Genomic DNA, 11605 nt, shown 5'->3' on the forward strand with positions numbered 1-11605 from the left:
ATGCCATTCTCACAGGTAAATACTAGTACATAAGTTTAATATGAATGCCTTGTCTCTTCTCATTCAGTAGATATGACCGTGATAACCAAGGTTAATTTTATTCAGACAGAAGAACAGCCTGACATACAAATGTACATATTTCTATGTGAATTGCATGGGTAAAATTGGACCAGTGGTTCTAGAAAAGTTAAAAATGTAAAAAGTTTTCAGACAAACAGATGGACAACATGTCACAACAGACGTTATATGACAAGGAAACCAGAAAAGCTCAAATGAGTGTTTTGAAAGGGTTACAATATGGTTGCAGTACTTGAAAAGCTGGGTTTTTTTTCATGCAGAGATATGCATGACCAACATATTCATGTTTTATATTTTCTTTAGTAATTTGTTTGTTTGTTGTGAATACATATCTCATTGGAATTTTTCCGTCATATGGAGACACCACCAAATAATAATGAAGACAAGATGTGTTTGTGAAACACTGATGTCCCTGTCTGGTAGCCTATGGCGAAGGTTGAAGTTTCTCAAATATATGTCAAACTCAAAGGTCAAGGTCAAAAGGTTCAATTGTTGGTATCAGAAAAAAGTCTTGTCACAAGGAATGCACATGTGAAATAAGTAATCCCTAGTACTTCCTCTTCAAAAGTTAATTGCCAAGGTTAATTTTTTAAGTGGTTCAAACTCTACGGTCAAGGTCAAACATATTTATACCTGTTGACAGTTCACAATGAATACACATGTTAAGCATGAAAGCCCTAGCACCTACTGATCAAAATTTAGGCCAAGTTTAAAGTTGGGTATTTTTCTTGTAAAAATGTGTATTCTAGGTCAAGTGATCAGAGGTAAAAATTAATGGTACCCAAATAAAAGGTCTTAATTGTCACAAGAAATAAACCTATAAAATGTGCAAGCCAATTGTATAGCCCATCCCACTTAAAACTTATGGGCAAGGTTATAATTTCTGCAGACAAATATACAGACATAATATAAACACAAGAAACAAAATATGTACATAATTAGTCAAATGGAAAAAAATATACTATTTAATTGGAATCACAAAATAGATTGTTATTTCAGGGATAGGGAGTGGGTAGGGAGATTGGAACCCCCCCCCCCCCCTGGAATTTCCTTTGTTATTTAAACAAGACTATATACTGAAGCAAATAAAAAATGATTTTGGACATCCTCCCCCTAACTAAGAAAACATTGGGTTTTTTTTGTTTATTTGTTTTCAGTGTATGATTTTTTTCTCCTGCTTGTCAGGAAATTCTAGGCATGAATATTTTGACTGAGATGTGAACCCCCCTCCCTACTCCCGAAAAAAATTCTGGATCCGCACCAGTATTGGCTGTAACTGAATGTCACATCGACAAGGGGAGATAACTTCACAATATGAAATTCGTCTAGTGTGGCATGCGATGATCTTTGACCCTTTTTGAACTTTAACCTAATCGTTTGGGTTTATTTTACCCCCACTATACTTAAACTTGTACTTACCGACCTCCATAGGTCCTGTAAACTTCATGAAATATAAATCCAATTATAACACAAAATGAATTAATCCAATGCACACCATTCTGCAGCATGTTATAATGATATTCCATTCGGAAAACCTCCGTGCCGTCGATTCCGTCACCTTATCAGATGAAGTGGGAATCGGCCGAGGTGTACCGAATGGAGTTTAATCTAAAAATATGATAATGGGTGACGCAACGCGATGTGATGTAGAATTTACATGTCAAGAACAAATTTTAAATTAATTCATAACAAACACTGTTTTAACAAAACTGTTCCATCTAGCCTATTCCCAAAAGTATGTACTGTGTGATTGTGGTGTCGAGAGGGGGGGATTAGTAAATTTAAAAAGGTCCTAATATGGGCAAAACATTTATCAAAATCTAATTTACATTTATATTAATAGAATTCAAACTGGTATATAATGAATTAAGCATGTAAAATAAATATAAGAGGTTCTGAGTTATAGGTCACAGGGATAATTTCATACCCAATTTTATGAATACATATGTAAATTACAGGCACGTAGCAACCGGGGGGGGGGGGGGCTTGGGGGGGGGCTGCCCCCCTTTTTTTCCCAACATTACCGGTACGATAAGAAAATGTCCATTAAAAAGATGGTTGTCCCCCTCCCCCCCCCACTTTTAACCACAGTATATACATTGCAAGGAAATATGGGAAAAATTGGAAGTGAAAGTAATTTTGCCTTGAAAAAAAAGTGGCCACCACCCCCCCCCCACCCCCACCCCCCATTTCATTTTTTTTCCTTGTTAATTTTTTTAGGTTAGTAAAAAAAATTTTCTCAGGTTGCCCCCCCCCCCCCACTTTCAAAAACGATGCTACGTGCCTGAATTATATAGAATTATTTTGACTTTTTCCTTGGTAAGCCGCCCGTAGGATTGTGTATTTAGAGGCAAACACCTTAGTGCGGGTATTACTGTCTCATGACAGCATCTAGTTTTAATGTGTAAACACGCTTTTTTAGCAAATCCTTTCCCAAGTAACTGAATCCTGCTTAAAGCAAACTTTCATAGATGCTCATCTTTGGATACACATTTACTAGAAAAAAAAGTAAATTAAAACTACATGAAGTATGTGTATTCTGTATTTAAACAAAAAATATCTAGTTAAATTATTACGTTTGTGATAACCTATATTACTCTAATACATATATCATTAGTATTGACAGTTACAACCAAGGGAAGTTTCTTTCATCTGAAATTTTACATTTGATCAATGTTAATCTGGATATTCCATTTTCGTAGAAGATTGCGAAATGGACGAATTACCGTGCGCAAGTTTTAAACATAGATGCCATTCTGTCCACTAAGAAGAGGTCCCTTGAGGTCATGATTAACTTAAACGCAAATATTGCCATGTCCGTGTGTCTTCATGTAGGCCCCTCGAACACTACTGAAGTTCCCTGTACCGATAGGATTGAGGCTTGACCTTCCATGTGTAATGCGCTCAGGAAAATAATGAAATAACTGACTGATTTTTTGAGTGTATGACTGTCTGCAGTTAAAATGCGATGGGTGCAAGGGAATGGTGTATTTATATCTTGATCATCACGTGGCATAGCTGCAGAACTGTAGCTCTCGGGTTAAGAAGATTCGGACAGACAAAGCAAAGAGATCTGTCAGAGGCCTGTTCAGTAGAGGAACGTTTGCGAGCGCTCGCCAAAATTACTATGGAGGTATAAGGAATTTTGCAAACGCTCGCGAACGTTCGCTCTGCTGAACAGGCCTCTGCTTTATATGTCCGAATTTTCTAAAGCAGAGAGCTACGTTTCTGCAGCTACACTTAGTATCTGTACAATAATCCTGGATATGCTGATGTCAACAAGTATCTATATGTTGGACAACTTCAGAATCACTGTCAGTAGAGAAAAGTGACAGTGTCCAGTTCATAAAAGTTTAAATTAAAGATTGGAATCTGTTACAATTGTTACAACAAACAATTTGTATAAGAGATATGGAAAGGTAGATGCATCGTTACCCTATTACAAAGGTCATGATAGAGACAAATTCAAGGTCACTTAAATCAAAGTTTACAGTTAGCATGTTCGCTATAAATGTATGTGTTCCCTTACTGGTACTCGCCAGTTCAACCAAATAGTGGGAGAAAGGGTTTACAATCATCAAGGTTAGTGACAAAGGCCTTCCACACTCAAAAAGAGACCAACGTATTTAAACTATTTCGCCTTAACTCTTATGATTAGAAGGTAAAGATACTAATCATTGATGAAAATACATGTAAGCCCTGACTGTCAGTTCAAGTTGTTGACCCTGACAAAGATTCACTAGCCCTGAAACAAGAGGCCCATGGGCCACATAGCTCACCTGAGAATATTTGACCATTCTGTTTTTTACCATATTTCCCCCTTGTAATACATATTGTGACCCCACCCTACCCCAATGATCATAATTTGAACAATTTAGAATCTACACTACCCCAGGGTGCTTCCAAATAAGTTTCAGCTTTTCTTGCCCTGTTGTTCATGAGAAGATTCTCAAAGATTTTTCCTATATATTCCTATATAAAACTTTGATTCCCCATTGTGACCCCGCCCTACCCCTGGGGGTCATGATTTGAACAATTTAGAATATACACTACCCCAGGGTGCATCTACATAAGTTTCAGCTTTTCTTGCCCTGTGGTTCATGAGAAGAAGATTTTCAAAGATTTTCCCTATATTTCTATGTAAAACATTGATTCCCCATTGTGGCCCCGCCCTACCCCCGGGGGTCATGATTTGAACAATTTTGAATCTACACTACCCCAGGATGCTTCCACATAAGTTTCAGATTTTCTGGCCCAGTTATTCATGAGAAGAAGATTTTCAAAGATTTTTCCTATATATTCCTATATAAAACTTTGATTCCCAATTGTGGCCCCGCCCTACCCCCGGGGGTCATGATTTGAGCAATTTAGAATCTACACTACCCCAGGGTGCTTCTACATAAGTTTCAGCTTTTCTTGCCCTGTGGTTCAAGAGAAGATTTTCAAAGATTTTTCCTATATATTTCTATGTAAAACTTTGATTCCCCATTGTGGCCCCGCCCTACCCCCGGGGGTCATTATTTGAACAATTTACAATCTACACTACTCCAGGATGCTTCCACATAAGTTTCAGCTTTTCTTGCGCTGTGGTTCATGAGAAGAAGATTTTCAAAGATTTTTCCTATATATTTCTATGTAAAACTTTGATACCCAATTGTGGCCCCGCCCTATCCCCCGGGGGTCATGATTTGAACAATTTAGAATCTACACTACCCCAGGGTGCTTCTACATAAGTTTCAGCTTTTCTTGCCCTGTTGTTCATGAGAAGATTTTCAAAGATTTTTCCTATATATTTCTATGTAAAACTTGGATTCTCTATTGTGGCCCCGCTCTACCCCCGGGGGGTCATTATTTGAACAATTTATAATCTACACTACCCCAGGATGCTTCCACATAAGTTTCAGCTTTATTGGCCCAGTGGTTCTTGAGAAGAAGATTTTTTAATGACCCAACCCTATTTTTGTCTTTTCTTGATTATCTCCCCTTGTGAGGGGACTTGGCCCTTCATTTCAACAATTTAAATTTCCCTTTACCCAAGGATGCTTTGTACCAAGTTTGTTCAAAATTGGCCCAGTGGTTCTTGAGAAGAAGTCGAAAATGAGAAAAGTTTACAGACGGACGGACAGACAGACAGACGGACAGACGGACGGACGACGGAGAAAATGTGATCAGAAAAGCTCACTTGAGCTTTCGGCTCAGGTGATCTAAAATGACAGCATTCTAATATATAAATTTTTTTTTAACTTTTAAATGAAAAACCATATAAGAACAATTTTGATGGAATTTATTGCTCTCATGTCTGTCTGTAAATAAAAATAAAAGAATCATTCAAGAAATAAATAGAAATGCAGAAGAATTAATATCTAAGGAGGAGAAAAAAAAGCAGGTAAGAGAAAAGAAAAGCAAAGAAAAAGGTGACTTGCATGAATATTTCAAAATCTGTGATTTGAGATGCCATTGTTAAGTTGTGATTGGGCAACCCTTATCAAGATGATAAGAATTTTAATTGTTTGGCATTCATATGTAAAAAAAAAAATTTCTGGACAACTAGGATTTTATGAATGGAATAGAGATAAAACGTAAAGTACTTGTACATTAATTTTTTTTTTTTATTCTTTTCTGTACTTTTTATCTCTGTATTGAGGAGGAGAGAGAAACAGAAATTAGAAAAATAGAAAAAACAGACAAAGGTAAATTCTAATGTTAACAGTAAAACACGGCAAGCTTTGAATCAAACAGTCACAAATAATGATGTTACATAAGTTATTATTTTAATGTGAAAAGTAAGTTCTAATGCAACTGTTTTGTGTCAGTTGGCAAGCATTGAATCAAATAGTCGCAAATAATGTTGTTCCCTGAAGAGTAAAGTTATTAGTTTGAATTGAAAAGAATTTTTTGATTGAAATTATTCAGAATAAATATCTGTACACATTGTAATTCACATTTTATCCCATGAAATTTTACTTTGCTAAAATTTTGCAAGGTCATTTCTTTCTCAAATTTTATTTATTTACAGAAATTTCCGAAAAACTTTATATTACACTGTAATTAGAGATGTTAATTTCTAATTGATTAATCATTTGGAATGATGGCAATCGGTTAGGAAATCTGTAATCTATTAGTCGAAAAAAAAAATTATGTAAAATAAAACACATTTCTAAAAAAAAAAAATACACAAAGGTCGTTAATTTAGTCTTAAGTTAAACATTTTTTTTAAAGCTGATTAAGAGTAAATTATGACGATCTGGATAAAGACGTTTGGGTAATTGTGTAGTCTTTATTATTGTTAAAACATTGTGTTGGTACCCAACTGTCCAGTACTTCTTTGATAATAATTGAATATTTCTGAGCAGGATTATCTGTATGTTTGTCATTTTCAGTTATCTATTTATTAAAATAAATTAAAGTACTAAACAGACATTGTAAATTACGGACTACAGTTGAGAATTAGTTTTGATTTGGTAACAGCATAAACAATGCAGAATGAACTTAAAATCTGCTCTTAATTTTATCAATTACTTCTTATACTTGTGTCATGGTTTTCTTTTTTTTTTTTCTTTCTTTTTTTTGTCCATTGAAATTGAATTAAAAATATAAACTTGTAGTTTGACTAGGATTAACAAAAATGAAATGTCAGAAGCAGAATTCTATTAAATACGTGTATGAGTGAAATTTATCACAATTCATGTATATTACATTCTATACTGAAACACTTTGACAATTCCCTTATATCCGACCCACAATGTAGACTTATAGAGTGATAAAGTGTATGGACTGTTCAATTCATTGTCTGTCTGTAAAAACTTCAGGAACTCCCCGTCAGGACCCAGTAGATGAATCTGTTTGATGTTAAATTCATTAACAAGGATGTTACAGAGGGAGTCACACACTACATCAGTTGGATTAAAGTCTTTTGTTAGGTTCAGTTCACGGAAGAAAGGGCTGTCTCCACGGTAGACAGATTTCATACGACCAGAGGAAGACATAATCACTAGTACACTTGTAGTCAGATGTGTAGTGTTTACAACACAGATATCACAGTTACTGTTCTGTGTGACTCTGCCTGGCAATGTAAACAGTCTGGTATGACCGTCCTCCTGGAACTCATACTCATGGATGACATCACCTGTCACTGTGATGTGTCTCACCAAACGTCTGCTGTGTGGCTCTAACCTGTAAGGTAATGATTCGTCTATCAAGGTGACCAGTAGTCCACCGTCCACTGACTGACAGATTCCTCTTGGTATCAGTGGATCTGTACTGATGACTTCAGACACAGATCCTGGTGGTGACAGATGGCCGATGGATTTCTTCAAACGATCAGCAAAATAAACATCACCAGTATCAGTCACACACATATAATCAGCTTTGATATTATATTTATGTATTTTCTTGCCTTTCTTGTTTACTTGTTCAATCTTATCTGACCCTGATTGTTTTATGTAACACTGATCTTCACATAACGCACTCAATAAACGTATTTCTTTATTTCCATATTTAAATGAGTTTGTTTCAGTCAAACTGATATTGTTCAAATCTATAATTTTTCCAATCAAATTCTCCATCACCTCATTACAAATTTCTCCTTTACTGTATCTCGCTGAATGTTTACAGTCCTCTATATCAACGCTTAGGTCAAACAGCAGTTCTTCCAGTTCTCTGTGATTGTCAATGAAGCCATAATCAGACATGGTACTGTTGTTTTCCTCCATAAACTTTACCATCTCTTCTATTTCTTTCTTCTTCTTGTCTAGCTCAGATTTCTCACTATTCAGCTTTTTATTTTTTTCCTCCAAATTATCTATCAGTCTTTGTTCATTATTTTTCCTTATTTCTCTTAACCTGGCAATTATCTCATCAACATGCTTCTGAAGCTTTTCAATCTCAGTGTCACACAGTTCTTCATTTGCTGCGATCCGTTTTGACACCTTCTCCATCTCCTCATCAATTCTGGGACGGTCCCGTTCCTTGATCTTCATCAAAAATCTAAGCAAGCCTCTCCTCCTTTTGGTAGCTGCAGTAGGTAGAGTGTTGCATTCGTGATCTTCATGCTCTGTCTTATCACATTTACCACAAATAAATTCATCACAAACCTCACATAACATATCGATAGGTAAATCATGGGATTCACACATTACAATATGCTCTTGAGAAGAGCCCAGTGGATATTTGGGTACACTGGCGGCCATGTTTGTTAGGAATCTCCTACCTATGACCTAGATTTGATGTACAGGTAATTTAAGATAGTTATACACTGTGAAGTGATTTGGACTTTAAACTGATACCATATTACATGATCTGCACAGTGAACAAACATGTGTAAATTAACAAGCCCCAATACAAAGAGGTAGCTTTAAACTAAGTGCATTCATGTGTCACTAAATTAAATTTTGAAAATATATCTAGCTATATATTGTGCATTAGTACTGAGGTATGCATTTTTTCTGGCAAAAGGGGATTTGATCCCCTTCTAAAATTCTTGGCAAATAGTGCCACCAACTGTGCGCTTTCCAGTAAGACCATTAGAAGAAAGGAAAGAAAAAAGTTTTCATGCTGCATGTCATTTTCAAAAACAAGAGGCCCATGGGCCAATCTGTTCACCTGAGTCAACATGACCCTGCTGCTGCTCTTCATCAGATTTTTTATCCTATGGTATATTCCTATGTATTATATTGCTAAGAAACAGGAGGCCTATGGGCCACGATGCTCACCCAGGTCAAGATGGCTCGTCTGTTCTCCATCAGCAGATTTTTCCTATGTTACCCTTCTTAATCATTGAGTCATTGGACGGTAAGAAAGTAGCATTGGTAAAAGAAGACCATGTTACTGATACACCCCTCCCACATAATGAGGCGGGTCAGAACAAGCCCAAGACAGGGAGATAACTCTTGAGACTACTTGACCTGCTACAGTTTATTTTCTTTACTATCAGTGTATATCTTCTAATTCTTATTGAGTGATGTACAATACGGAGGGGGGATCCTCTCCCTTCACAACTTCTTTGGAATTTTTTTTTTGACTTTGGTTTCATTTGCAAACTTATAATAGAATGTTTTGTTATTGTAGGTTGAAGCAAATGGAGAGACAAAAACTAAAGATACAATTAATACAGATTTACAAAGTGGCAATAAATTGAAACGGGATAAAAAGTAAGTGGAAATTTATCTAAGTGCATTCCTAGGTCTTGAAATATAGTCATAAACCTGTAATGTTTTACTTCTGAAGATTTAGAATTTTTATTTTTTGCAGTACATTGTATATTTATAGTTTAAATTCTTTTTCCTTTATTTTTAGACCTGCCAATTCATCTTCATCGGATGATGCAGTTAGTGTATGTGCAGACATGTCTAAGTTTATATGAATTTTAAATATACATGTATTAACAAAATAATGTATAGCAAAGTTTTGATTAAAAGAGCTAAGTTCACGAAGTGCAAAAATCCGCCTAGTCATCAAAGCAAGTGAAACTTCCTGTCATTATACTCGAAGATTTGTATGTTGTAAAAGATTTTATTTTTTACGAATATCTTTTCTGGTTTTCTTTTTACAGCAGTTTCAATTTAGCATTGTTTTCTTAATCAATACTGTCACGTCATTACGTTGACGTTATATTCTTCAACACCGTAACGTTGACGTTTTGTATGAAAATAACACATACACGTGGAATAAAAATCACCAATATAGGACATTCTTCAAAATTTGAAAATTTCAGGACGTTTCTATGAATTTTTTAAGAAGTTCTGAAAAAAGGATTGTTTTTTTTATATGTTATTCAGAGAAATGGGAACTATTTGTTATATATTTATAAAATAATGGTTGAGTCGAAAAACCGTGGATACATGTAGGCCTAACACCTTTAAAATGAAAATAAGGGACAGATTAAGTTGAACACCAACACAAAGTTTAAATCTATCATATCTGAGTAAAACTGAATTTTTTGTAGTAAAATATATACTATGGTAGCCATGGAGGAAACGGATTTTAATATCTTTAAAGGTGTTATTATATGGTCCTACGGCATACAAACTTAAAAAAATTGAGATTTTGACAGAATAGAAAAGTGTTCTTTAATAACGAAAACATCAAGCTAAAAATATGCTTAATTAAGAAATAAACAACAATGTTAAAAAGTTCTCTGGGAAATGAACTTTTAGTTGGTCACGTGATCAAATCCTGTGAAGCCCGAAGGGCTTCTCAGTAGATTTGATCACGTACCAACTAAAAGTTCATTTCCCAGTGAACTTTTTAACATTGTTGTTTATTACTTATATTTACATTTGAAACGAATACATTTCGAGTTTAGTTGTATTTATTACACGAACAGGCAAACGTATTGCTATGTAGTGACGCGCAATGACCTAGAAGTTGTTTGGTCAAAATATCAAATCGCTCTGTGATCCGGTCGCGCTATGACCTCTGACCCCCAAATGAAATTCACACAGAATTGAACGTATTTTCTCTTCAATAGGTTCATCTATGAAAGATATTTGCAAATGTAAATATTTAGAAATGAATTTGTTCGTAGTTAAATCATCATTTATTATACTGTCACTTAAGATTTCGCTGCACTTCCTGAATTTTTGGCATTTCCTGAACATTTAATATGTACACAGTTTTTACATGTAATACACGAAAAATAATGACAATATCGAAGGCTACATATGTATCTTACGCACACAGAGCAGTATATATATTTAGGGAAGAAACCACAATAGCAGGGATCACTCTGGATTTTAATGTTGATGGACCAATGGAAAATTGATTTTCCATGCTATTTTGGATTAATTTCAAGTATATTTTATGGGTCTTTGAGGGTTTTTAAATGCATTTCTGACACAACCAATTTGAGTTTTTTTTTTAAATAAAATGAATAATATTATAAATATAAAAGAAGTTGTTTTTCTTTTTAAATTTCATCTCAGTACTGAAAAATGTCATATTGGAGAATTGTTTTAGACTTCATACAACAGAGTATAAATTTAATTGATAAACAGAATACCTAAGTTAATTCCTCGCCCCTTTGATTTTATCAATTTAGTTCTCGAAAAGTTGTTGAAGAGCTAAACTATAAAGGATGCAAACTTACATGCATATTTCTCTACTGAATAGACCTGGGGCAGTTGCAGATTAAAGTTGGTTCAAATGGTAGGGACTGGTTTTGTATGCAAAGAACTCGGAGCAAAATACGCAAAATACTGAAATGAGAAAATTTTTATTTGTTTGCAAAACATTTTAGTCCCATCTGATCAAATTCCAACCACGGGTGCAAAGTTAGCCACTTGGACCAGTAGTTGGAAATGACGAACATCGTTGCCGTTGACATCAGGAGTCAACGTCTTGGACTGTTCTTCTTAATCAGAGACCTCTGCCGATTCTGGGAATGAAAAAGTTCCGTCGTTTTATTTGTAAAACAAACGAAAGCTTTCGTTGTTTTCGGTCAGTTGGCCCAATACCAATCTTCGCTTTGGAGGCATTTCGGGCAAGTGTCTGGATACACAATGAGTAACTTGTACTTCTTTTGTTTCGA

General features: G+C 35.1%; 1 protein-coding gene across 1 annotated transcript; it reads right to left on the minus strand.

The window, feature by feature from the left end:
• Positions 1 to 6770: 6770 nt before the first annotated feature.
• LOC134254633 (uncharacterized) lies at positions 6771 to 8267 on the minus strand. The gene has a single exon (XM_062737174.1). It carries the CDS (start codon positions 8265 to 8267, stop codon positions 6771 to 6773), a length of 1497 nt encoding a protein of 498 aa, XP_062593158.1.
• Between the last annotated feature and the right edge of the window lie 3338 nt (positions 8268 to 11605).

This window comes from Saccostrea cucullata, unplaced genomic scaffold (assembly GCF_032062105.1).
Source record: "Saccostrea cucullata isolate Sc308-1 unplaced genomic scaffold, CSIRO_AGI_Scuc_v1 ctg12998, whole genome shotgun sequence".
Taxonomy (NCBI): domain Eukaryota; kingdom Metazoa; phylum Mollusca; class Bivalvia; order Ostreida; family Ostreidae; genus Saccostrea; species Saccostrea cuccullata.